Source organism: Miscanthus floridulus, chromosome 4 (genome assembly GCF_019320115.1).
Source record: "Miscanthus floridulus cultivar M001 chromosome 4, ASM1932011v1, whole genome shotgun sequence".
Lineage (NCBI taxonomy): Eukaryota > Viridiplantae > Streptophyta > Magnoliopsida > Poales > Poaceae > Miscanthus > Miscanthus floridulus.
The window spans coordinates 98,776,182-98,803,065 of record NC_089583.1 but is presented as its reverse complement, the minus strand read 5'-3'; the positions used below and the strand labels follow the sequence as shown (position 1 = coordinate 98,803,065).

General features: G+C 45.7%; 5 protein-coding genes across 16 annotated transcripts; 3 read left to right on the top strand and 2 right to left on the bottom strand.

The window, feature by feature from the left end:
• Positions 1–2,205: 2,205 nt before the first annotated feature.
• LOC136552284 (transcription factor DIVARICATA-like) lies at positions 2,206–7,452 on the top strand. 8 transcript variants are annotated; one of them, XM_066543811.1, is made up of 7 exons: positions 2,206–2,281; positions 2,357–2,461; positions 2,615–2,734; positions 2,814–2,906; positions 3,018–3,495; positions 4,806–5,246; positions 6,543–7,452. In XM_066543811.1, exons 6-7 carry the CDS (start codon positions 4,828–4,830, stop codon positions 7,222–7,224), a joined length of 1,101 nt encoding a protein of 366 aa, XP_066399908.1. In that variant the 5' UTR covers positions 2,206–2,281; positions 2,357–2,461; positions 2,615–2,734; positions 2,814–2,906; positions 3,018–3,495; positions 4,806–4,827; the 3' UTR covers positions 7,225–7,452. The 8 variants fall into 8 exon arrangements, with proteins under 8 accessions (XP_066399908.1, XP_066399912.1, XP_066399911.1 ...); XM_066543815.1 differs by lacking the exon at positions 2,206–2,281 and having other exon boundaries at positions 2,307–2,461; positions 3,018–3,077; positions 3,393–3,495; XM_066543814.1 differs by lacking the exon at positions 2,206–2,281 and having other exon boundaries at positions 2,307–2,461; positions 3,018–3,104; positions 3,393–3,495.
• Positions 7,453–8,438: 986 nt separating this feature from the next.
• On the top strand, positions 8,439–13,649 carry LOC136552283 (mitochondrial phosphate carrier protein 1, mitochondrial-like). 5 transcript variants are annotated; one of them, XM_066543807.1, is made up of 7 exons: positions 8,439–8,929; positions 9,011–9,705; positions 11,137–11,486; positions 11,609–11,652; positions 12,198–12,412; positions 12,506–12,630; positions 13,227–13,649. In XM_066543807.1, exons 2-7 carry the CDS (start codon positions 9,646–9,648, stop codon positions 13,267–13,269), a joined length of 837 nt encoding a protein of 278 aa, XP_066399904.1. In that variant the 5' UTR covers positions 8,439–8,929; positions 9,011–9,645; the 3' UTR covers positions 13,270–13,649. The 5 variants fall into 5 exon arrangements, with proteins under 5 accessions (XP_066399904.1, XP_066399906.1, XP_066399905.1 ...); XM_066543809.1 differs by having other exon boundaries at positions 8,439–9,705; positions 11,137–11,264; positions 11,349–11,486; XM_066543808.1 differs by having other exon boundaries at positions 8,439–9,705; positions 11,171–11,486.
• LOC136548898 (probable inactive receptor kinase At1g48480) lies at positions 8,631–9,595 on the top strand. The gene is made up of 2 exons (XM_066540258.1): positions 8,631–8,864; positions 9,050–9,595. Exons 1-2 carry the CDS (start codon positions 8,631–8,633, stop codon positions 9,593–9,595), a joined length of 780 nt encoding a protein of 259 aa, XP_066396355.1.
• Positions 13,650–13,998: 349 nt separating the features above from the next.
• LOC136550112 (protein PLASTID MOVEMENT IMPAIRED 1-like) lies at positions 13,999–17,355 on the bottom strand. Its single transcript, XM_066541591.1, has one exon. It carries the CDS (start codon positions 16,832–16,834, stop codon positions 14,207–14,209), a length of 2,628 nt encoding a protein of 875 aa, XP_066397688.1. The 5' UTR covers positions 16,835–17,355; the 3' UTR covers positions 13,999–14,206.
• Positions 17,356–17,881: 526 nt separating this feature from the next.
• LOC136550113 (uncharacterized) lies at positions 17,882–20,143 on the bottom strand. The gene is made up of 3 exons (XM_066541593.1): positions 19,897–20,143; positions 18,270–18,377; positions 17,882–18,178 (listed from the first exon to the last, which is right to left on the bottom strand). Exons 1-3 carry the CDS (start codon positions 19,957–19,959, stop codon positions 17,957–17,959), a joined length of 393 nt encoding a protein of 130 aa, XP_066397690.1. The 5' UTR covers positions 19,960–20,143; the 3' UTR covers positions 17,882–17,956.
• Positions 20,144–26,884: the final 6,741 nt, after the last annotated feature.

The following is a 26,884-nucleotide window of genomic DNA, read 5'->3' as shown; positions in this document are numbered from 1 at the left end:
CTTTATTGGGACCCTCCTTCTTCACTCGGTACTCCATCACAATCTTCGTCTCATCACGACACTTGCCGCATGGAATGAGAGAAAGATCCGGTCTAAGTTGCTTTGGAAACCCATGAGAGGCCGAGGACCCGGAAACAGTTGCCATCTACTCTCTATACTCATTTTTTAATACACTATAAATTTCTCCTTTTATAAACAAATAAAATTAAGAAACTATAAAATTATCTAGATCTCTAAACAATGATATTTTTAATGGTCATTGTGTTCTCGTCTTTTACTGTGGTAGGTAAGTAATTCACATGATATTTCCGCAAATTAACAGAAGAATGGGAGTGTACACACATAACAGACTACTGCGATGATATCGGGATGTGTGAATAAATAACCATCCGTACTAGTTGAACTTGCTTACGTGATCATCTCGGCGAGCATTTCTCCACCGGACGGCACCGTACTTGGTCAAGGAAGAGCTCTGATTCTACGAGGAAGGGAACATGGTCTTCCACGACCGTTGTCGCTCTCCCTCGTAGAATCAAAGCTCCTTCTTGACGTTCGTTACCGTTCGGCAGAGAACATGCTCGTCGACATGAACACGGTCCGCTAGTTCAACTAGTACGGATTTTCTATAATTTTCTAACTATTTTTTAAGTTTTTCATTTCATAAAAAGTTAAAATAAAAAGTACGGTGATTGACAGACTACTGCGACGATAACGGGACATGTGAATAAATAACCATCCGTACTAGTTGAACTTGCTTACGTGATCATCTCGGCGAGCATTTCTCCACCGGACGACACCGTACTTGGTCAAGGAAGAGCTCCGATTCTACAAGGAAGGGAACACGGTCTCCCACGACCGTTGTCGCTCTCCCTCGTAGAATCAAAGCTCCTCCTTGATGTCCGTTACCGCTCGACAGAGAACATGCTTGCCGAGCTGAACACGGTCCGCAAGTTCAACTAGTACGGATTTTCTATAATTTTCTAACTATTTTCTAAGTTTTTATTTATATATACTACGTTTATGTACGGTGATTGACAGACTACTGCGACGATATCGGGACATGTGAATAAATAACTATCCGTACTAGTTGACCTTGCTTACGTGATCATCTCGGCGAGCATTTCTCCACCGGACGGCACCGTACTTGGTCAAGGAAGAGCTCCGATTCTACGAGGAAGGGAACACGGTCTTCCACGACCGTTGTCGCTCTCCCTCGTAGAATCAAAGCTCCTCCTTGACGTCCGTTACCGCTCGACAGAGAACATGCTCGCCGAGCTGAACACGGTCCGCAAGTTCAACTAGTACGGATTTGCTATAATTTTCTAACTATTTTCTAAGTTTATATTTATATATACGTTAACCTTCTTTCATGTAAATATGCAAGCTTGAAGTGATTTTGAGCTCAAATTGCTTACAAATGAAAAAAAAAACCACAATAAAAAACCATAAATATATATAGTGAACAAAATGGCATAAGAAAATGGTGAAAAATGAGAGTATGAGATTGGTAACCTTTATAACTGAAGAATCGACGGAGGAATCGAAGAAATTGACGGAGGAATCGAAGAATGGATGGAGGAACAATGAAGGGAGGGAGGAAGCAAGAACACTAGTGCAGTGAGCTTCAAAATGTGCTGAGCTCGGGCTCGGGGAGGAAGAAGGAGACGGCCGATTTATAAAGGGAGAACATTTAGTCCCGGTTGGTGGATCCAACCAAGACTAAAGGTAACTTTCTAACCTCAGGCGCAGCCACAGCCCGGGAGTAGACTTTTACTCCCGATTGGATCCACCAACCGGAAGTAAAAGTATACCTTTAGTCCCGGTTGGTGACTTCAACTGGGACTAAAGGTCCCTGCCACCTCTGTCTGGCGCAGTAGCCGTTGGGCAGGGACCTTTAGTCCCGGTTGGAGCCTCCAACTGGGACTAAAGGTATTTCTATTCCCGGGGGCAAAAAATTCCGGGACTAGAGCCTATTTTAATCGAGGATCAAAGATATGTTCTCTACTAGTGGTAGCATGGAAGCCCAGCCGCAGCATCATTTCCTTAAAAAAAAAAACTCCATTCCACTCTATCGTAAGCCTTACTCATGTCTAATTTAATTGCAGCATCCTCTTCTTCAAAAAATGAGTCATCTCATATGCAATGAGGATGTTGTCAGTTATGAGCCGTCCCGGCACGAAAGCGCTCTGTGACTGTGACACTACCTTTGGAAGGATACCCTTTAATCTGTTGGCTATCACTTTCGACACTAGCTTGTAGAGTACGTTGCACACGCTTATAGGTCTGAGGTCTTTGATATTTTCTGGATTTTTCACCTTTGGGATCAGCACAATAATAGTGTCATTCCATCGGTCAGGCATGTGCCCACCTCTCAGGACTTGCAGCACTTCTTCAACTATACGATCACCCACAATCTCCCAGTACTCCTTGTAGAATAATGCCGGCATGCCGTCAGGTCCCGGTGAGTTGTTACAGAGGGATTTTTTCTATTTTTCTAAAAAATTATGGATCGGAAAGAATTATAGGATACTCTTGGACATGCTCTTACAGCCCACAAGACCCAACTGATGAGCATAAACAACTTTTTTCTTTCTTTCTTTCTTTCTTTTTTCAGAAAACGCAGGTACTCCTTCAGTCCTTCGTGTTCATCACCGACGGGCAACGGCTGAACCCTAGTCTCCGGCGACGAGGCGCGGGTCTCGGCGTCCAATTTTCTTCTCCTTCTCCGTCCCATGTCGGTACTACATTGTTGATTCGGTATCCATTCACGTCGATCTCTTCCACATTTTCAATCCATTTCGGCATTTCATCAGTGCCGTACCGGGTGAAGGCGGGGCCGCGGGGGGCAGCGCGGAGGAGCTGGTGCTGGGCTGCAAGGAAGCAGAGCGCGGATCGTGCTCGCAAACGTACGTCCAATTCGGGAGTCGATGTGCTGGCTCGTTTGGTGGTTCGTTGGGGGAGGCGTTTCAGTCGCATCACCTCGTTTGTGGCTTATTTTGATGGTCTATGGATTGCAGGATGCCCCCGTGTGCAGTGGCAAGGCGGCGCGGAAGGGTCGGAGGAAGATCAGAACCTAGGTGTTACTGGGGGCGATGGATGATTGGGTTGGGTCGTTTGTCTTGTCTGATGCTGATCGAGTCAGTTTGCTTCAGTGCATATGCACTTTTTCTGAAACCAGTCTGAAACTTGTGCTTTTGAGCTATAGTATGCTTTGTATTTTGAATAGGCTCTGTCAATGGGGGTTTCTGAGTGGTAGTATATTTTATGGTTTGAACAAAATCATTGTATTAGTATCCCATCGAGGGTTTGTATTTCAAGCAAGGTCCACAAAACTTCAGTGTTTGCTATGTGGTGATATAATGGGTTAAAGCTTCATGTTCTGGATGTTGCAGGTGCGTTATTGTCTGATGAGTGTTTTCAATGTTGTACTGGGAAGGCAAGCTCGTCACGTATGCACTATCAGATCCCAAATGAATGGACATGAAGACAACAATGGTAAACCTGCTGTTTTATCGATATGTAGCAATAAATGAGTAATCCTTTCATGTAGCTGAACACTGAATAGATAGTTTTTGGGATCATTGTTGACTTGGACACTTATGATCTTTGTCATCCCATATACTCACATTGGTTGCCATTTTTATCTCATTAGGAATAGTGTAGATTTGATAACTTTTTGAATTGGAAAAGAATGATTCAGTCCTTACGAAGGGATGTGCCGTTCCTTTCGAAGTAATTCTACACAACAGCCATTTGTTTTCTAATTATAGTAATAACATTTTACTATGTGACAAATATTCTTCATAGCTACCTGCAGAACACTAGTGAACAAACTGTCTGTTTTTTACTTTGGTGTATCCCTCGGCTACAAAGAATGGCTTCACCGTTCATGTAGCGAGTTCATATGAGGCATTGTTAGCTGTCAGGTTTACCCATGGTTTGTGGAGTCAGTTAACCCGATAGTGTTTCTTCTGTCCCAAATTCTAGAGTTGCATAAAGCATTGAAACGTTTTAATCCCCAGCATTATTGTACGATGCTATCAAATTTTTTAGAAGGGTTATAGAAAGAAAATTGTCACAAAGTCAACGCATGGCATAGCTTGCAAACGGCTTATCACTTACACGTTACCAGTGTCTTGAAGAATGGTTTGTTGATTTTTTCTAAGTGGGTCGAATAGGAGATACCAGTGGATGTCAAGAAGTTTATTGCGATATCTTGAACCAATATTTCTGAGACTAAAGTTTCTGCTGTGGATATACAATATTTTAAATAAGGCATTATCATATTTGACTTTTTTTTTCTGTTGGCACGCTATGTGATGGTATTGTGTGTATTAATATATGCGGCACAAAAGATTGTTCTCAATTATTGACTAGTGCATTATAGTAATGTTAAACCCTATTTATATTTTCTCAAATGTGATTGAGAAAGTAAATGCATAATCTTTGCGCGATATGGCTAGATATCATTTCATGCATGCCGCACACAGTTTTTCCATTAATCAGATAGTCCTATATATTCCCTTTAAGGCTTGACTCTCTTTGACTTAAAAAAACCCGAAAGCTTCCTCTCTTTTACCAAGAGTGGGAAGATTAGATCCTTGCTCACGGAAGACCGCTAGATGGTTGTGTTGTTCTGATCCTGAATTGTTTTTTAGGTCAAGCAACCTGAATCTCGAAGGTAAGGGAAGTGACAGTTTTTTTTTTTTTTTTTGGTTTGCCTTGCTTATTTCTTGCCCATGCAAATCTCAACTTTCAACTTCAGTTGGATTGGATATGCACTTATGTTATTAACTTTACAACAGGGGACACAAATTCGTGGAAGTTATGGATCTGAAGGCTATCCAAGAGTGGACATCATGCGAAGCAGCAGAGTTCAGGGCACTTTTTGCCGAGTTAAGGAATGAAAAATCATGTGACAGGATGGAAGTGCTTGAAAAGAGGTTCCCTGCAAAGACTATTCACCAGTTGAGAGATAAATATGCTGAAGTCTTTGCAGATATGCTCTATGGTGAGATAGATGATGAACCGAGCAGAGATGACACAACTAGTGATTTGCGTGATTGGTACAAACTTTTAGAAGGAGACACCCATGACTCAGTTCTGGGACCATCAGTGGAAACATCTTTGTTCCAACCTTCCAAACAATTGGTATTAAAAGCAGTTGGAGATCAGGAGGGAATTCAAAAGTCGCACTGCAAATCATCAAGGAAGGAGAGACAAACTTGGACTGCTGAGGAACACAGGTCCTTTCTCCCCCCCTCTTCAATCTAGTTTTATTTTATTTCTTGTTCCTTTATATTTTACTTCACAGCTTATATGGTTATGTATGCCTTAAATGAATAAATAGATGCATAAGTAAAGAATTATTTCTGGCCAATCTGTAGATTTCCACTACATATGGCATTGCTGTTCCACTAAAATGCACCATAGTGGGTTGAGTTTGACTGAAAACTGATAATTGTGAAATTATGATATACATATATAAGGCCATAAGGGTAACCAAAACTCTAACGCTGTTATCTTCAGGCACATCACTAATATTCAATATGCTACATATAATATAGTATCTTGAAACTTTGATATCTGTCTTTTTGTTAGGAAGATATGTCAGAACAATGCTTCAATTATAGATCAAGCAATATTTGATGGTTTGCTGTATATAACTATTAAAGAAGCTATGCCACTGTCTCACGAAATGTTTTAGCCAAAAATTGTCATGCCAAAGTAAGTACTTTTGCTTACATTGCATGACAAGCACCTATAAATGACTTGCTCTTTAGTTTGGAAACTCGAATTGTTTTCCCATTAACAGTTCTCCCTCTGTTCCAAATTGTAAGTTGTTTTAGCTGTCCTAAGTCAAACTTCTCTAGCTTCGACATAGTTTGTAGAAAAATGCACAAACATCCCACATCAAATTAGATTCATTAGATACACCATGAAGTATATTTTGATGGTGCATTTGTTTGATATTGTACATGTTAGTACATTTTTCTATAAACTTGGTCAAAATTAGATAAATTTGACATATGACAAAGCTAAAATGACTTACAGTTTGAAACAGAGGGAGTATGATGTTTACAGCTATCAATTATCATACAAGGATGTCATATTAGGTCATTAAAAGGAAAGACTAAAAACATCATTTATGCCGACCCTTTGTTACTAAAATGGCTTGTCAAAGGCATACTTGCAAAATGATGTGGTACTTTTCTTTCCTATTTTACTAAACCTGTTTTCACTTTCTTTTGCTGGGAAATCTTTTGTTTCGTACCACAGTGGTCCTTTGTAGTGAAAATGCCCCTCTTTTCTTTTATATATTCACATGTTGTCAAATGTCAATTGAGCATCCACACCAACTTTTTCAAATAGAAATATGTATTGTGGATATTGTAAATTGAATCCATATGAGACTCAGATGGAATCACTTGTGTTTATAGTCTATTGAATTATAATTTGTAGTAGTCACTTCTCATTGTAAAAATTAGTTATCACTTCATTGCCTAGTAGAATGCAGCTTATCAATCTACCTGCAAATGCAGGCAGTTTCTACATGGTGTACAACATTTTGGGCGAGGTGAATGGAAATCCATTTCCAAGTATTTTGTCCCCTCCAGGACCCCAACTCAGTTGGCAAGCCATGCTCAGAAGCATTTCGACAGAATCAAGAAGAATGAAGTGGATGATAAGAGGCAGAGGCATGCCATCAATGATGTCAGGCTTGTGAATCGTGATATGAATAATACTTCCCACTCCTATACTGAACCAGGGAAAGGAAAACCAAATGCGTCAAGCATCCCACTGCCAGTCCTAACAGAGGACATGGATATTCTGCATGATCTGACACAAGGAATGCCTAATTTTGGGCAAGCGAGTAACAGTCCAAGTAACTTAGCAGGACAGATAACACATTGCAATCATACAATCGAGAGCTTCTTCCAGTGGCAAGGCCCAGGCACCCCGTCACCAAGAGAGCAGTGGAATGTCCTGCTTGCTCAAAGCAGGGCAGAACATTGGACCTGGCCTCGCCGCAAGAGACGTCTTGGTGCAATCACCAAACGTAGGCGCAGGAATAACAGAAGAACACTCCCCGATGTCCTCAGTGCCCAAATCCCACAAGAAGTTCTGCAATTTGCACAAGGAAGTGACAGCGGAGCCAAGTTATCATGTGAGATGGTGCCCATCAAAGGGCGCGATCTACGCACAACCATACCGCCATTTTGAAGTTCAGTGGAACCCTGTTGCCTGGTAGAGCATGCTTTGAATATACTCTTCCAGGTGGGTTGGCTAGCAGTGTCAGGCTGAACTTTGATTGCCTGCCTTCATAATAAGGAAGTCGTTTATGGCTTCATCAGCATCTGGCCCATGGTGTAATATATGGGAAACCAGTTAATGTTTGCTTTTATATGGTACAATTATGTTATAACTATCTATCGTTGCTTTTGTTTGAGATGTTTATTTGACTGTTGGGTCGTTGAAATCTTTTTTTAACCATTGGGCTGTTGATCTTCTTTTTTTTGTTATACTTGCTAAGCTGTACCGCTTGTGTTCTCGGGTGGTTCTGAACTTACGAAACCCAAAGGTCGCGGCGAAATGCATGCCTGCCGGATTACCAGCTCTGAGACCTCCGTCCCTAAATGCCAATCATGCCTTGTTACGAATGCGACAGTTATTTAGGGACATGGGGAGCAGTAACTTGTAGACTATGCTGTTGCTAGCTGGGCTGCTGGGAACTTGTTGCGTCCAAGTGTGCTAATGCCAATCATGCCTTGTTACGATCGCTTATTTGCTTCAGTCATTGAAGTGCTTTTTTATCATTCTTGATTTCTCTTTTCTACCTCTGGTTAGAATGTTAGATCCCATTTGGAAGAAACATTTTTTTTCTACAGGATCTGAGAAAAATCGTTACATCCAAACATGAACTTTGTTTTTTTAATTGAACAGAATGGTCTGATAAAACAAAGAACCTTTTTCTTTCCGAAACATGAAAGGTTGAAAGCAAAGAACCTGGTACTTGTACTTTGTCAAGTGGTGGAAGGAACATGTGGGCTTGGCATCTTTCTCCTTTTGCCGCCTCTCGAGAGGAGAAAGCTATGGGCCTGTGGCATCTACAAAGCCGGCCTATTCTTTCAGCAGTGCAGGCGTGCAGCCCACCCCGACCCAGCTACAGCTGTCCCCGCTGGACGGCCCAGGGAACTTTGCCCTTACGTGTTGTGCTGCGCTCGCTGACATGTGGGCCACCAAGCTACGCTTTAGAGGCTTTTACTTGTGTGCCATTAAAAAAGTTTGAAATTACGCATAAGTCATTAAAAAAATTAAGCCCCCACGAGTGCCATTGTTTTAAACTTCTTTGTTCTCCAAGCCATTCCATCTATTTTTCTATTTAACGATGTCAAACAGACAGGTGAAATGACCCTACAGTGAGGTCCGTTTGTCAACCGACCAAACTTTCTCTTTCTCTCTTTCTTTCTCTTGCGCCTCCATTCCGCGCTCCCCGTGCTCCTTCTCGTCGCGGCGCTGGCGGCGCGGACGGGGGCCGACGACCTCGCGAGCGACGCGCGGGCGCTCCTGGCGTTCCGTGACGCCGTGGGGCGGCGCCTAGCGTGGAACGCCTCGGACGCCGTGGGCGCATGCCCGTGGACGGGGGTCTCCTGCGAGAACGGCCGCGTGGCGGTGCTGCGGCTCCCCGGGGCGACGCTCTCGGGGGCGGTCCCCGCGGGGACGCTACGGATCTTGACGGCGCTCCACACGCTCAGACTCCGCCTCAACGGCTCTCCGGCGCGCTCCCGGCCGACCTCGCCTCCGCCGACGCGCTTCGGAACGTCTTCCTCAACGGGAACAGGTTGTCGAGCGGGTTCCCGCAGGCGATTCTCGTGCTCCCGGGGCTCATCAGGCGCTAGGCGGGAACGACCTGTCGGGGCCCATCCCGGTGAAGCTCGGCAACCTCACGCACCTCAGGGTCCTGCTCCTTGAGAATAATGGCTTTTCTGACGATATTTCGGATGTGAAGCTACCGCCGTTGCAGCAGTTCAATGTTTCGTTCAACTAGCTGAACGGATCCATCCCGGCCTCATTTCGGTCGCAGCTGCGCTCCGCGTTCCTGGGGACGGGCTTATGCGGCGGACCCTTGGGGCCTTGCCCTGGCGAGGTTTCCTCTTCCCCTGCTCCAGCGGGACAGACGTCGTCGCCGACGCCTGTTCCCAGTGGCAGTGGTGGCGGCGGCGGCGGCGGCAGTAGCGGCGGCACCAACAGTGGAAGCGGGGGAGAAAGTGGCCATAAGAGCAAGAAGCTCTCCGGTGGCGCCATTGCCGGAATTGCTGTAGGCTCTGCCTTGGGCGCCGCACTTCTCCTCTTCCTCCTCGTCTGCCTCTGTCGCAGGTCGGGGGGCACTAGGACGCGGTCTCTGGAGATGCCGCCGCCTGCTCCCGCGCCTGCTGTTGCTGCTGGCGGCAGGAAAGCTCCGGAGATGACCAGCGGCGCTGTTGTAGCGCCGTTGACCCCAATAGGCCACCCCAACGCGCCTATCGGCCAGTCGACGTCCAGTAAGAAGCTGGTCTTCTTTGGGTCAGCGGCCGCCGTGGCACGAGATAGGTGAGCTTCAGCACGAGTTCATTGTGCCACTCCGTGCTTACAACTAGAGCAAAGATGAAAAGCTACTTGTTTACGACTTCATGCCCATGGGGAGCCTCGCTGCAGTCCTGCACGGTGAGATCTTAACTGATTAACTCCCCATCCCCTAAGTTCCTGTTGCATATCTGCTTATGATTCTAGCATCACTATTTTGCTGTATGTGTGCTTGTGAGTACCATGGGCATTGCATGTTCTTGAGCACTCCCGCGTGTGGCCGGGCTTCGACGAGCACAGTGTCCGGTTCATGACGTGGCTGCTGGAGTGGTCTGGGCTCGGGGAGGAGACGTGCCTGCCGTACGTGTAGCACTACATCCCGCCATCGCGTGACCTCGAGTCCTCCCGCGCCGAGCCGACCTGCTCGCCAAGACCGGCCGCCGCGAGCGCGCTCTAGGGGGAGCTTCGCCCCAGCCGCCACGGGTGCGCGTGGAGGGCATCTCCGCCCTGGCCGCCCGAGGGCGCGAGCACAGGCAAGCTCTGCCTGGGCGCCATGGGCGCGCGTGCGGAGGAGCTCCGCTCGGCCGCCGCAAGCGCGAGCACGGGCGAGCGAGCTCCACCCCGGCATCGGCGCGACGCGAGGCTGGCGCGCGGCGAGGAGGAAGGTGGAGCCCGATCACAGACAGTTTGGCCCCACTAGAGAGAGAAAGAAGGAAGATGATAGGACAAAAGAAATGTATTTTTGGACATTTACACTGACCGGGCCTATATGTAAGAGCTGTCAAACGTAGAGAGAGAAAGAAGCAAGAGGATAGGACAAAAGAAATATATTTTGGACGTTTACGCTGACCGGGCCTATATGTAAGAGCTGTCAAATGGTAAAAAACAAACAGAACACAGACGGGATGGCTTGAAGAGCAAAGAAGTTCAGAACGATGACACTCGTGGAAGCTTAACTTTTTTTAATGACTAGTGCGTAATTGCAAACTTTTTTAACGATACACACATAAAAGCCTTCTCTTGCAAGTCAGCCGTTGAACGCCAGGAAAACGAAGAGAGACAAGGGGGGACCGGGGGTGGCCGGAGCCCCACGCTACGTGGTCCAATTCCAGTCCAGTCTCCAACAAGGCCGGAGCCGAAGCGAGCACGCTGATCGATTCCGATCCGCACACGCCTGCCGTGCGGCGCCTTGGCCCGGGGAGGTTGATCTGAGGCCGTTATCTCATGGGTTTGTACGGCGGTTGTAGTTTCCTAATGCTATGCTAATTTGGGGTTTTTTAGCATTTCTGTTTTAGCAGTGAGCGTGATATGTTAACAGTGCACTGAAACTTATACCGCTGAAATGTTTTTGTCGAGAATCATTTCAGTACAAGAACTTTGTTAAAGATGTTGAAATAGAAGTAATATGCTTGGCTTTCAAATGAACAGAAGATGGAATTGAAGGATAATTGTATATTTCAAATAAGGAAACCAATAACAGTTGCAAGCCTTCCGATTCTCTACATATAAGAACTGATTTGGAAGAAGAAGAAAAAGCGGTTTGTAATTACTTTTCCTTCCTTTGTTTTCCAGGTGAATCCAATGAAGTATAACAGTATATTTTCAGGACTAAATGTTCTTGTGAAAGAAGAGGGACCTTCGTCACTTTGGAGAGGCTGGGGAGGGAAATTTTTTGGCTATGGTGTTCAGGGTGGCTGCAGGTTTGGCCTCTATGAGTATTTCAAGAAGAGGTACTCTGACATGCTAGTAGACAGTAACAAGAGCACCATATACTTCCTTAGCAGTGCCTCTGCTCAAATCATAGCTGATGTTGGCCTGTGTCCGTTTGAATCGGTGAAAGTCCGTGTTCAGACTCAGCCCATGTTTGCAAAAGGTTTGGTTGATGCCTTTCCAAGGGTGTATGCAACTGAAGGCCTGTCTGGGTAAGCTATCATGTAAAAGATAATATAGATTGTTTATCCCAATTTGATGCATTCTGCGTGTGCTTGAAGATACAAGCCTTCATCTACCGTCCTGAGAAAGTACATGTCTTGTTCTATTGCAGCTTTTACAGGGGGCTTCTACCTCTTTGGGGACGGAACCTTCCATGTAATTGAACTTCCCACTATTCTGTAGTTATTCCATTTCACAAAATGCTGCTTGATCATATAAAGTAATGTATATGATAGTTATACGACTTGATGTTGCATTAGATCTGATTAGTATTGAATCTTAGCATTTTTTTTCTTTCCAAAGTTGTTCCATATATGTGTGTAAGAATGAATATGAGCTTCTTTGCCTTCACTGATTTTTTCAGACTGAATTACATTTCTTACCCTGGTCATTAAGTCTGAGAGCCAATCACTTCTGCATCAGTATCTCTACTGTCAAAGTTCTGTCTTTTGAAGATCATGGTATTTCTGCTCAGTGAAGTAGAAAGTCTTAGAATCAGCATCAGCGATCTGTCCCTGCTTCTAACATCTTGAAAAGTCCCCTCTGTGCAATGTTTGAATATTTCCCCCGTTTCTCTACTGTGTCAGTTCATTAATGCATCTTACACTTTCGAGATAGCATTCTTATCTTTTGGATGTCTTTTATCTTTTTATTTTTAGGGAATGATATCTTTTATTTGCCGTGTTTTCTTCTTCTTGTAGTTTCTATGCTTATGTTTTCGTCTTTTGAGCATACCGTGGACTTCCTATATCAGAAAGTTATTCAAAAGAAAAAGGAGGACTGCTCAACAATCCAGCAGCTTGGTGCTACTTGTCTGGCTGGTTATATCTCTGGTGCCGTTGGTACTGTTGTTTCAAATCCTGCAGATAATATTGTCTCATCCCTGTACAACAAAAAAGCTGAAAATATCATACATGTAAGTATATAAATATAAATTTCCAGCCTAAGAAATCATTGTTGTCAAACTCCACTGTATCATTTTTCTAATGATCTCATCTTATGCTTTCAGGCTGTGAAAAGTATTGGATTTCGCAATCTGTTCACAAGAAGCCTGCCCATTCGGATCACCCTTGTTGGACCGGTCATAACCATGCAATGGTTCTTCTACGATACTATCAAGATATTAACTGGATTGTAAGTCTACTGTTTCCATGTTAGTTCAAGTGTATTCCTGTTTTATAAAATAAATAAGTATGGTTTGAAAATCATACAAGCGGATTTTAGTTTTACAATGCCGCACTATTTCATGGATCAAGCTTGATGTCACACTATATGATTATAAAATGACCTGCTTGTCCCGTCAAGAAAAGAAATGGTGTATGCCAGTGCAGGTATCTATTAAGGAATAAATTGAAAATGTGTTGAAATAAAGAACAAGTTCTATTGAATTGGTAAAAGATGAAAAATTGTTGAAATTAAGAACATGAGTACCATATAATTGCATTAAATTAATAAAAACATGGAAAGGTGTTGAAATGAAGAGCATGAACATCATATAATTACTAACTGTTAGCTGGTGTTTGGTTTCTCTACATGAGCACCGTACATTCAGGTACACCAATAGTGCACAACTACAAATTAGACAGAAAACATGTGCTCTTCCTTGATATCTATCTGAATATGGCAATATCCATTTCTGTTATTGTTGCTTGTTGGCATGCTGCATTTGCTTAGATTCCTGATACATTTCTGTAATAACTTTATTAAGACTGTAAATCTGCTCATTTCAGGCCACCGAGTGGAGGGCTTCCGCGGGAACTGGAAGACATATAATCTGACCAGTTTGAGATAGGCTTCTCGATGCACTTTTTGGCATCATACGGACGAGTATTTGTCTATGGTTCTGACTTGCTAGGGGAAGAGTATGATTGGTAGTTTCAGGGGAGAGCCAACTGACCCGAATACATCATGTGTAAGATTTCTGCGTACGAAAGATTTCCTCGTGTTGTATGTTTTTCCACGTCTTAAACAACCTTGAGATTCAGCACCCCTCCAGGTACAGCATTGTGGCCAGGTGGTGCTTTAGTAAGTGCATCCCTTATACTCTTTATTTTGTAGGATTTGATGTATGAGAAGAATGCACTTCTGATGTATACACGTAACCTTGACTGTAAATAATCCCTTTGAAGGACCGAAATTTGAAGTGGAATTCTGTGTTATGCTAGTGCTCTTAATTTTTATTTTCCTGTCACATGGTTGATATTTCCTTAAGGTATTCATCTTTACCTTGTAACTACCTCCAAGCCGAACTGCAAACAAGCCCTGGAACGTCATATAAAGTTGACTGGATCGAGTATGTTCAGATTCAGCGGCAATGCCAGCTGTCTCATTGCATAAACTTTCCTTTGGGCAAAAGTTTAGCCCTGTCACGTCGAATCTTTGAATACCAATTAAGAGTATTAAACATAGGCTAATTACAAAACTAATTACACATATTGAGGTTAATTTGCGAGACGGATCTATTAAGTTTAATTAGTCCATGATTGCACTGGGACCTTTGCATTTTTTTTGGGCCAAACCCTCTCTCATTTATTGCAACAATAGTATTCATGGTTTATTGCAAGAATTCTTACAGCTTTATCAAGCAAAATGGAAACAAAATGCAAGGATATATGTACCTCATGCCTTAGCCACTAGACAGTCCTTATCAGTCCCGGTGCAGGAATGAAATAATTTACAATCACGAGCTGTAGGAACAAGATTTCTGGAGCTACTTGTGGTGGATCTTCACGTCAGGGTTGCGCATCGGCCTGAGCCACATGTCAGCCATAACCCTCGACGACATGCTCCACAGCACTTCATTCCCGGCCTTCCCCGCCACCGCGTCTCGGTTCTTCCTGCCGGCCTTGCCTAGCCCGTAGGCGACGAGCCAGTGCATCGCCGTGAGCCGCTGCTTCTCGCCGTCCCACATGTTGCGCCGGTCGGGCGACTTCAGCCGCAGGCCTCCGAGGTGCAGGTTTGCCACCTTGAACCTCGGCTCGTCGTCGCTGCTGCCGCCGGCCCGCACGGCCAGGATGATCACGACTGACGGTGCGCCCACGGCCTCGTACCGGCGCAGGGGGTCCCTCAGCTGGACCACCACGAGCAAAGTGACGGCGTCCACACCGGCGCAGGCGGTGACCCACTCCTCCGGTGGCACGGCGGTGTCCAGAAGGTGCCCGGCCTGCGCCGTCTCTGGCGATACCTCAAACGGCGCCTGCTCGTCGGTCATGCCGGCCTGGACCTTGAGCGCTTCGATGGCCATCGTCTCTATCTTCTGCAGCGAGAACGCCAGGATCTCGTCGACGGTCACAGGCGCCTCCTGGGCGTTCCAGATGCCGGTGGCGATCCTTTCCTGGCGCCCGTAGTTCATCGCCACGGACATTGTCCGGAGCAACGAGACGGACTCGGTCGCGCTGGAGCTCGCGACGAGATCCTTGCTCCGTGCGCTGATGATCGCGGAGGCCATGCCCTCGAACGCGATATGTTCGGCTGTCTTGCCGACGACATCGTCCATGGAGATGAGCGCGCCCAGCTTCGCGCACAGTGCCTCAGACCCGCCCGCGCACAGGCGTTGGAACACCTCGGCGCCACCGCCGGGAAGCTTCTGGTCGCGGAGAAGGAACGGCTTGGACAGTTGCATGGCGAGCTTGGGGAGCTCCTTCCGCTCCACCGGGATGTCGAATGGGTTCGTGGCCGCCAGGTAGCCGCCGTCCCGGGTCTGCACGACGGGGCCGAGCCCCTTGCCGAGGTCGGAGATGTAGCACGTGGCGTCGACGCCAGAGCCGGGCTTCGAGCCGGACTTGAGGGAGGACACCTGAGGAGCCGACGACTTGGCGTTCGCGTCTTTGTCCTCTCCTTGTTCCATCAGCATCAAGAACTCTCTAGTCACTTCCTCCTCGTCGGCGTCGAGTACCGCGAGTGCCTCGTCCTCCTGCCGCTCCGGCGGCGACTTGGCGCCAGCCTCCAGCACATCTCCGAGCATCATATTCTCGAGGGCCTTGATCTGGTTGGTGATCGCCTCGAGTTCGTTGAGGCGCCACGTGTGCGCGCTGTCGAGCACTACCTCCTTGACCACCTCGTCACCGGCAGCCGCTGAAGCATCCTCCTCCTCCTCCTCCTTCCCGGTTTCTTTCTCGTCGTCAACCTCTTCTTTCGGTTCATCCTCCTTCTCTTCTTGCACCTCTACGCCCTTGTCGACGATGTCGAACTCGAACTCCGGGAACTCCGAGTCATCGGCTTTCGCGTCCTCGGGCACGGGCTCCGGCTCTTTCTGCTGCTCCTGTTTGACCTCGGCCACCACCGGGCTCGGCTCATCGAGCTTGAAATCGTCAATGCCCAGCAAGTCCGGCGATGGCGCGCCCTTGGGCGGTATCAGCGCCGGCTCCGAGCGCACAACCTTGGGGCTCGTGATGCTGAACGACGACTTGCTATGCTTCCGAGCAAACGAGGAGGAGGACGAAGAGGAGACAGTTTTGCCTGCAACGGCCGGTTGGCTGTACAGCCCGACACCTCCGTCATCCATGATCTGGAACGCCAGCTTGACGACGAGCTCGCCGCCCTTGGCCTTACCGGCGAGTGGGAACGCCATGTCCCACTGCCTGACGCGCTCCCCTTGCTGGCTCCTTTCCGCGGACTCCTTAACGAGAAGGCTCAAGTCCACAGCATTCCGGCCCAAGTCGAGCTCCGGCGCCTCCACGGCCACCGCAGATACGAGGAACAGCCGGGGCTCGAACTTGAGCGGCTTACCCGTGGCGCCGCCCCCGCTGCAGTAGAGGTTGCACCGGACGAAGAGCGTCTCCTCGAAGTCGGCCGCACCCTGGTGCACGCGCGACGGCATGGTCTGCACGGCGCCGTCGCGCGTCTCCTTCTTGCGCACGGCCACCGCGAGGCGCAGCCCATTCATGGACGTGGGCAGGCCCTCCGCGGCCACCACCTCCACGGAGAAGAGGCAGCCCATCCGCTGCATGCCGATGCGCGACAACGCGCGGATCGGCTTCCATCCCCGAATGCCCTTCTTCTCCCCGGCCACGGTCGGCAATGTTGTCACCGCGGCGAAGCTCTGGCTCTTGGACGGCAGCGCTACGCCCGCGTCGTCGTCGTAGTCGTCGTCGTCGTCATCGGCGTTCAAGTTCTTGTCGAGCTTAGGCCTCGACCGGAACGGCGACATGGATAGGCGGCGGGGGAGCGGGCGCGCCGTGGCGCGGACAGCGTCAGCGCCGCCTGCATTGCTGTCTCCGGCCGAGCGAGGGAGCGCGAGCGAGGCGGTGCGGCGATTGTTGTGCGCCTGGTAGAGCGTGTGGCTGAGTGCGTCGAGCTCACTGAGGATTTGGTCATTAGACTTGCCGTCGTCGGCCATGGCGATGCACCAGCGTTCGACCTCACCGGTAGCTGGTAGCTTGCTAAGTTCGTCAAGCCAAGAAGCAAGTAGAGTTTGTCTTGTGGATAAGTGAGGGAGTGGAGGAGACGGTGAAGTGTATGGCGGGATGAGAGGGAGGACGTTGACGGCGCCATGGTTGGTGACAGTTTTGGAAGGATTTGGAAGGAGCGGATGGAGGAGAAGAGGCGGGCAAACTTGTGGTGTTCATGTGGCCGTTGGTTTGGCGCCAAATTGATCCCGATATATATGCTGGATGGTGATGACTAGTTCGATTCCTTTCCTTGTGCTGTGAATGACACATCGGGCACACACAGGTTTTACAAGATAATGTGTGGATGATATGTGGCAGTCCACGTGGCACGCTGGATTAACAAACGTGATCTCTAATCTACTTGTGAGAAACTCGTCAGCAGGACCTGACAATCGCGATAATCGTGCCATCCACACAATCCACTGATAAAGTCATCCAATTTGAAAAATGGAAATGGGCGTGCTGCTGCTACTACTACAGTCAACGTCATAGATCCCTACTACACTCTTGCCTTTTTTATCCAGGAAGTGTAAGTGCTATGCTCAATACGTTGGCAGCTTCGGAACAGAACAAAAAACGCAGTGGCTCAAAAAAGAACTGAAGAAGTGGCAACTGAAAACGTGTTATTTTGAGGCCAACTTAAGAGCATCTCCGAAGAATTTTTCTAAATCTCACTTTATAAATTATCAATTATCATTTAGAGAGTCATTTACATAAACATCGTATTTTTTTGTACCATTCCACTTTCCAATAGTTTTTCTATTCTCGTTTTCTATCTCTGGCTAGCGAGAAACCTAGGATAGAAGATGACTATATTTTGATAACCAAATAAAGAAGCTGTTGGAAGATATTTTTTTCATAAAAAATCTCTATTCATATTAATTAGATTAATCATCACTCATTATTGACTTGAATTATCGCACATGAAGGACATGTGTTTTTATTGTTTATTTATTACGTCACAATATAGATTAACCATCACAAACATTATATGAAAACACTAATTCAAATGAACATATATAAGGTTGGTACATACCCACAAAATGAAACTATTACAGCCCATGTGCCAGCTATTGCTTGGAATTCTCCTGCTCTTCCTGGCTGCCTTCGCTGCTCGTCCCTGCAAACCCCCGTCTCTCATCGGCAGACGCTGTTATGACCGGCATCCAGATGTCAGATGTGCTGCTCAGAAGAGACTTCACCTCTGGATCTGAGGCCATGGCAGATGATATCATCTTGTCGACGTTATCAAGCCTCGATGATAGCTTGTCCAGCTCTGCAGCTATTTCTAGCTAAAGAAGGCCAAATGGGAGCTGATGAGAAAATTCATAATGGTGCATGGTGAAGACAACAATTAAACATGATAAGAGCATCTGCATTTACCTCACTGAGATGCTTAGGTGCCTGCTCTGGTACCTTGGTGACTTCTAATCCTAATGCTTCGATCTTAGCACGCAACTCTACCTCTTCCTGATTGCTCATTGACTCCACCTACATTTTAAAAAAAATCAAATGCCCATTGTTCATTAATCAGCCAACAGATAAAAGTTTTTCTGTCTTCTGCTACCATAAGTCAGAAATATGAAACAGAAAAGAATAGTTTCCAACTGAACACACCAGGATTCAGTTTGAAAGACAATGAATGAAAAACAAATCTGAAATGTCAGTGGTAGCAAAATAGCACAACATGGCAACCACAATACCAGAGTATTGCTCTTTATGTATTATGCAAATGAATGCAAGTACAGTACAGAACAAACAAAAAACCACCCATTATCATAGAATAAAGATGATGCTAATATGTAATGGGTCCAGTTCAGCATTTCTCACAAGTTTCAACAGGCATTTTAGATAGCCAAGAGTTCAATTCTCTGCCTTGTGTATGGTGCCAATATGGGTGGGACTTTCCTAAGACCAGCTTCCAATACAAAATAGTTCTCTCTAAGGTGTGAATGGACAGTAAGTGGCAAAGTGTTTCCGCTGGCTCCAACAATGTTTGCATTTTTTTTCCTTTTTAAAAATAGGATCAGAGTTATGCTCCTTGTTGAGTGAACTGGCAAAACTAAGGCCCTGTTTGGATTGCAGCTGCTAAATTTAGTCCCTCCTAAATGGTTTAGTCTCATTTAGTCACTCCAGAGTTGCTAGAGAGGACTAAAGCCCTTTTAGTCCCATTTAGTCATAGTGTTTGGGTAAAAAGTGACTAAATGAGACTAGATTTATGAGCTCCTAGCTGAACCAAACACCCCCTAAATAGCAGATGTCCCTAGTTGTTTTCATCCAGACTGGCTTCAGACATAAACTGACAAGATGAACTAAGCTGGCTCTACCTTGCCGTTGGCAGAAGCAAGGGAAACAGCACAGGTATGATTCTGATTATCCCTATTTTGTCTTGTCACGAGTTACGACACAGACTGGCATGTTCATTTGAACTTATCAGTCATGGTACATTATTTTTCTCTCACAACAAATCAGCGAACGATACTTTTCAGCCTGACTTTTCAGCGAAACGAACAGGGTCAGTCTTGTCACGGCACAAGCAACATGCGCACATTTGAAAGGCTGATAGGAAAATATGATTGTTTAGGAACTACAAGGAGTTAGGAACCGAAAGGAATTACACGCAGGAAATCCAGCAGTAACCAGTTGACCATGCCATTAACAGATTAATGCTAGCATGTTGCATGCCCCTTGAGCTATGCATTAGACGCAGTACCGACCGCCACAACTAATTAGGTTTATTTACAAGGGCCTGAGATGACGATACGAGATACACATACGCGTGACTCCAATATACGAGACTAATTTGAATGCAAAATTTATTGATGATACTACCAGTAGTTTGATCCTCTAATAATCGAGATCCAGGAAGAAAAAGTGTGGAACGACGAAAGGCAGCAACGCTCCGACTCGGCGAAATTAGTGCGGCCGCGCGGCAATTCTCCCCAAATCGGCGGCCATGGAAGATGTGAGTCGATTGGCAGATCGGGACCGCGGAGGCACAGCTGCGTACCTGCTGGAGAAGGTCGCTGAGGAGCTGGAACAGCGGCACGTCCGGCTTGGACCCCTCCGCCATCGAGACTCGCCTGTTTCTGTGCTCGAAACCTTGGATTTGTCGGAGGAATTCGCGCTCTGCTCTTGCCCTTCCAGTTCCTCCCTGTCCCGCTCGCTGGTGTTGCCGTGCGCCGGTTGGGGATTTGCCGGGGCTGGATCGGCAGGGAGGCAGTGGCACCCCGTGATTCGTTCGCGAAGACGAAGAGCGGTGCGCGAGCGGATTAGGCCCGAGTTCTCGTTGGGCTTTCCCAGGGCCGAGAGAGCCCGTTACGTTTCCGAGACGGACAGTGCGAGGCCCAGGTTGTCTGGTGAGTTGGGCTGGTCGTGCGAACGGAGGACAGTGGCATGGCCCAGACTGGCGCACGTACCGACGTGCCCTGACGAGGATGGCCTTCCGAGTGGGGAGGCGGCAGCGGGCAGCGCCGCAGCGGCACACCAGAGCACGTCCGTTTGCTTGTTGGGCGCGTGGAATCCGCGGGAAAGTACCGTTACAACAGGCATTGCGGTGATCCGGAAGCAGCCCTTCGCTCTGGGCGATCCAGTCCAGTCACGGAAATACGATTCCGCCGCCGCAGATGCAATTAGGAGGCGGGCATATGCCCAGGTCGGCGGCGGGCGCGCGGGTCGCGGGCGCTGCGTCACACTGCAGGGTGCAGGCGCACGGTCGGGGTCGGTCTCGGTCCGTCGGTGGCGTCTGGTGGCGCAGTGGGACAGAGGTGGCGGCCTGCCCGGGTCGTTAGGCTTATGACACACGGCGGGCTGGCCGATGCCTGATGGGTGGGTTCGCTTGGCTATTTGGATCCCTCCCGGTCCCGGTCGAGGTGGGAGTTGGGACGAGGTCACGCTGAGGTGCTGAACCGACGGCGCGCAGGCAGAGCAGCCTGCAATGGTAGGCACGCAGACGCGGCAAAATGTTTGGCGGGAGTCAACAAAAGAATGTGACGAAACTGATGAGACCATGAGAAGGCGTCTACTGAGTGTCATTTCTTTTCTTTGACTTTCCTGGTTTTCTTTCTTGTTGTTTAGTAAGTATAAATAAATAAATAAAAAGGTGGATACATATGTCTTTAAGTTTAATCAAAGTATTGGGCAATTGTCTGGATAATGAGTTATAAGGGCTTTTGTTTGGGTGGTTGCTCGAGAAATCTATCTGGACCAAATAAAAGTCTCAAGCGTCGGATTTAAAATGCCTGGGTGAGTGGCGCATCTAGAAGAACGGATCGATTTGGAGGGCCTTCTTTCATTATCTTTTATCTCTACTCCACTCCTTCTAAGCTTCTATGAGTACTAATTTGGATAGAGAAGGTTAGAATGAGCTTCATACTTCAAATAGTGGTAGCAGAGGCTATAGCTCACTTCACCTCGGTGCTAGATCCACCCTTGTCTGGATCAGAGTTGTTTGCCTGGGGTAGGTGAGCTTGGTAGGGTATGATAACTAAACTCTAAGGCTTGTTCGGTGGCTCTTTTATATACGCAACATCAGGTCTAGCTACATTTCCTTCTCACGTACTACTATACGAGCTCCGTGAGAAGGAAGTATTTAGTAGTACGTGAGAGAGAAGTATTTCAATCATATCATGTTCACTATGTAAGCCTGAAACCCATACATCTTTTGTTAGTGTCTACTTGAATGTCGGTGAGCGGTGAAGGAGCAAATAGACTTGCGCAAGATTCCGTACGTTGAAACCTTAACCATCTTTGTTCCATTTTTCATATTCACTAATAACAAGGTGCCACACCATTATAGAATGATGAGAATGTATATAAAATAAAAAAAAATGTTCATTACCCGCATTTCCAAATATAGAATCACGTCTCCCAAGCCCCAACGTTTGGGAAACTCCATTGAACCTTGAACCCACGCCTGCCGGCTGCCGCGTGGTGCACGTACGGTCGCTAGCCGGGTCCGGCAAGCCACGCCTTTGCCTTGCCGCGCGGCCTGCCGGCGTCCCGCGTCCGTGGTCCGTGTAGATCACAGGCTCACAGCCAAGCCACGCAATCGTTTGCTTTGCTCCGGGTCCACAGCTCGCAGCGGGCGTGCTCCCCCGGCAGCTGGTCGGTAACGGGCATACAACGAGAAACCAACAATTTACTGTCGGTAAAAACACCGATAGGAAAAAGCAAAAAACCGACAAGAAAAACCAAAAATAATTTTTCTATCGGTAAATGGACACGAAAATTTCGACAGAGCTAAAACGACAGAGAAATAGAATTTTCCTGTCGGTTGTGTTATTTTACTGTCGGTTAGATATTTTTATTGTCGGTGGGGCGTCGATAGTGAATTTGTGGGCCGTCAAGTCTAGGATTTTGTTCCTGTCGACAAATGACGACAGGGAAAATATGTGTACCGACAGGAAATAAAATTTCCTGTCGATGTTGGACCGTCAGAAAAATAACCTCGTACCGATAGGAAATTATGGTTTTCTGTCGACTTAACTATGACAGGAGACTTACATTTTTCCTATCATCCTCTCCCGACAGTATAATTATAACGCACCGACAGGAAATAATTAGTCACCAGGCCATAGAAGCACCTCATTTATTTATAATTTCGTACGATATTCATGATAACAGTACAGGCACAAACATTACATCTAATTCTATAAGGTTTTCAACTATATCACACATATATTGCATTAATTTGTCATCATTCACATGCCATACATATAGATTAGATGCCCACAGTTGGCATCAACAGCCACAAATTAAGATGTCCATAGGTCTTGCATCCACAGCTACATAATTAAGATGTCCATAGGTCTTGCATCCACAGCTACATAAATAATAATTTTACAAAAGCATCAACTAGTTGATTGTCTTTCCCAAAAACTGGCATCAACTTGTTGGTTGCACCTTTACTATCTAAAGGTTAGAAGTGGCAATTACTAACAACTTCTACAAACACAAAATGGCATTATCTGTTTGTGATGGCTCCCACCTTCATGCATGGTTTCGGTTCAGTGTTTCCAATGCAGCTCTGTATGCGGCATTAAGATTGTCTTCATCGTGGCCATATGTGGCATTGTCATCATTGGTCGTTTCTAAGCCAACATGAGAAGAACCAGTGGCCTATACATATATGAAGAGAAATATTAGTTAGATTGCTACAGATAGTAGTAGTAATCTTCCAGATGCTAACAACAGCCAGTAGGTAAACACATTCCAGAACAGTGCATCTGATTAGAACTGGACATGGAGTATCTCACACATCAAGATTGCATCTGCTGCTCCTTTCTGATAGAATAGAATGCAATGATAAATACTAAATAGTTATAAATGGATTGTTAAATAAATGGCTGCCTAGTATATTGTAGTTTGCTCAACAAATTATTTGTAGTTGCTTATTAAATAGCTGTCTAAAGTTTGCTCATTAAATTATTTGTAGTTGCAGGATGTCATCCGCTGCATCTAATCCTTCTGGTTCCACTAGCTGAGTTCTTGCTTCTGCTGCTTTTGGCGAATGGTTTCGCAAGTGCAGACGGACAAGGCCTCCATGCTGGATGATGCCATTGAGGACCTGAAGCAGCTTCAGCTCTAGGTGTAGGTGACCAAACTGACACTGCTCTACTTGTTTGCTAGTACTAATTACCTACAGTTTGGGATATGCTGGACTGCCTGGTAGTAACCAACAGCTTAGGATATGTAACTGCATAGGCTAAATGATTAACAGTTGACATGGCCATATCCGCATGTCAAGTAGTTGAATGTTCTGTGGAATAGTCAAACTATGAATGCCAAGAAGCAGCTAGCAGATTTGGCCCTGGTGGAAAGAAAGCAAACCAGCACCAGTTGAGAGAGAAATTATTGTTTGAGGAAGTTGAGGAGACAAAGAAGATGATGAAGGCACATGAAGAGGAATGGGCTAAGAATGGTTGCTCAATCATGACAGATGCATGGACTGACCAGAAAATGAGAAGTATCATGAATATGTGTATGCACTGCACCATTGGCTCAAGCTTTCTTGAATCAAAGGAAATCTCAGAAGAGTCACACACTGGACATATGAAGAAGTTCAAGGGCTACATTGATCAAGCTAAGTCATTAACAAAAACCTAGCAACTCACACCCTCAATGTGATGAATGGGACAAATTCTTAGGTTTGAGCCACATCAAGAAGAATAGCAAAGGTGTCCTAGCTACTTCCACAATGACAAAACCTACCTTCTAGGCTGACATGGAAATTAATTGAAGAAGCTTATGGGGTTGAGGAATGTGGGAAACTTTGTCGAAGTGCAAGGCTGGCCCAAATGAGAGATATTAGTGATATCAACTGAGTCCCGGTCCATGGGAACTGAACCAATGCAAATATCTACCTTACCATTAGTACTCAATTAATTCAATTTAAGTGTAGACGCAAGAATCAAGATGAGGCCACTTCCTCACTGGTGGACTGCATGTTGCCATTTTGAATACCACATCAAAATTATAGCCATTTTATAGAAAAAATAATAAGTTAGGCTAGCTGTACTCACAATTGCTTGCACTGCTGCTGCCTTTGGAATTTCCTGTCCTAGTCCTAAGCGTCAACAAAGTGCCTATAGTGAAGACATTAAATATTTTAGATTTTGAAAAATGGTTTGCCTGTACAAAAAAACTATCAACACACATACTTACCATTGTCAGATCTATAGCAACTTTGCCTTGCTGTATCGCACTATCCTTCTCTTTATGTAGCCTTGCATTTTCTCATCGTAGTTCTGCATTTTGTTGGGCCAACAATTTCATTGAAACTAAATTTGATTGACTCACATTATTCTCCTTCGCAGCTGCTCTGACATCAGCTGCCCTAACAGCGCCATATCCTATAGCAAAGCGCCCATGGGTGGACAAACCACTCGACACGTCGTACAACACCTTTGCATTCAACTCTTGCTCATGTTTTGGCCCTTGCCCTTGTTCCACCTCTTCCATATCCTCATGCTCTTCATGCTCCCCATCGTCTTCATGTTCTTCATGCTCCTCTGTAACCTTCTTAATCCCTACTATATAGTCATCCTACAAGCAATTCCAAGTAATCATATTGTGATGCTACCAGGGTACTAGCTTAATCTAAAAACAAGAAATTTAATTGTCCTTTAACCATGACAAACAAATAAGCACTTCAAGCATTGCTGACAGTGAGACTGTGGAACAACCAAATATTTAAAAGTGGCATGCTTTCATGTTACATGAAGAGACAAACAGGATACAACTGTAACTTCAAGGTTAAAGTTTAGCTTCATTTCTAAAACAAACTTAGTAGATCTCAGGTACAATACCTTTTTACACACATGGCTAACACATAGAACAAGCGAACAATGCAGCAAGTAATACCATAAGCACTGTTTCTTAAGAGATTTGGTCCTCGGCTAGAACCCAAGGCTTCAGTGACATTTCATAACCAAGATCAGGAGAAGCTCAACAGAAATCACTAGTCATGTATCCATTTCAGGCTATCATGGTTGGATTTCAAGAACTAAAATTTTGTAGAAACTAAACGATTAATGTATGTTTTCATAGCCAGACTTAGATTTACATACCATGTGTTGTTGTGCTTTGCTGCTGCTAATCAGACCACAATTACCACTGCTATCCACATTTTTCATGCCAGATTTCATTATAGCAAATGCATTAATAGGGGTTCCCTTATGTTGTCCAAACCTATGTGCCTACAAATACAAATAGTTAATGAGCAGCATCAAAATAGATATGTTTACAATTGTATGCAAATATTAAGTCAAAGATAACATACCAGAACTTGTTGTGTCTCTGTGAAGGGTCTAGACCCTCCATGGTTTTGAGCAATATCATCAGAACTGAAGCGATATTCCTGTCCTATCTTCCGTTTTGTCTCGAACTCCTCTGAGCACCAATAGTGACATAGAACCGGCCACACAACATCATTGAACCAGTCCAGCCTGACCACCTTGTATTGTTCATATTCAAGCTCAATTGTGCGGGCTAGTGTATCATCTAAACTTTCACCTCTTTTTCTGTAGTATACCTTTACACAATCCACACAGGCTTGATACATGATGTCCCTCACCTTTTTCTTCAAATAGTTGTCAAGAACACGATCCGCCTCTGCTTGATCTTCTTCGTTAACTTGGAACAACCGCTGCATGTGTACCAAGAAATTTCAGTTAACAATATGAAATGGAAATATGAATTGTGAAGACTGGTTAAGAAATTCAAGTTCTTATCTACAATGTATTAACAGTAGAATGAAGTCCATAGTTGTGACACATGAAAATGAACCTAACTAACAAAAATACATGCCTCTTACCCAAAATTCATAGAGCACATGTTCCCCATTTGTCATGCCTTCTTTATTCACACTACCTAGAAAATAATCAGGCCAGTCTAGAGTTGGCCACTCCCTGATCAGTACACCGTCCTCATCCTTTTCTTGAAGCAAACCTGGGTACTCTCTCTTGAGAATGACACTAAGTTGAGTAGTGTATCTGTAAGGGGGCTTGCAGTTGTAGTTGACATAACCAAATTGCCTGTACATAAATAATAGATGCTTTTATAAATAACTAAAAATGGAACCTGATAATATGAATTAGTTGGTAATTTACTCACAAGTCACCACTTGGATAAAGAGCCACCTGGCCAGATGGTGGAACTGGTTTTAATTTGGTTCTAGTCCCCGGCTTCCTTCCTCATTTTTAGGAGGCTCTACTTCGGGAGAGGCAGCAGGTCTAGTCCTTTGTGAGGATCCATTAGTAGTGGCTGTTCCTTGAGATGCACTTGTTTGGGTGGCTGTTTCTTGAGAAGCACCCATTTCAGATCCATGCCTCCTAGGAAGATGATTTTTACGTGCATGACGGATTCCATGAGCCATCTGCATAGGAACGATGAGTTAGAATATTGTATTCAATAGTATACATCAGCTAAATAGAACTGCACAAATGCATAGGAACAATGAGTTAGAATATTGTATTCTATAACACCAAGCTGCAGCT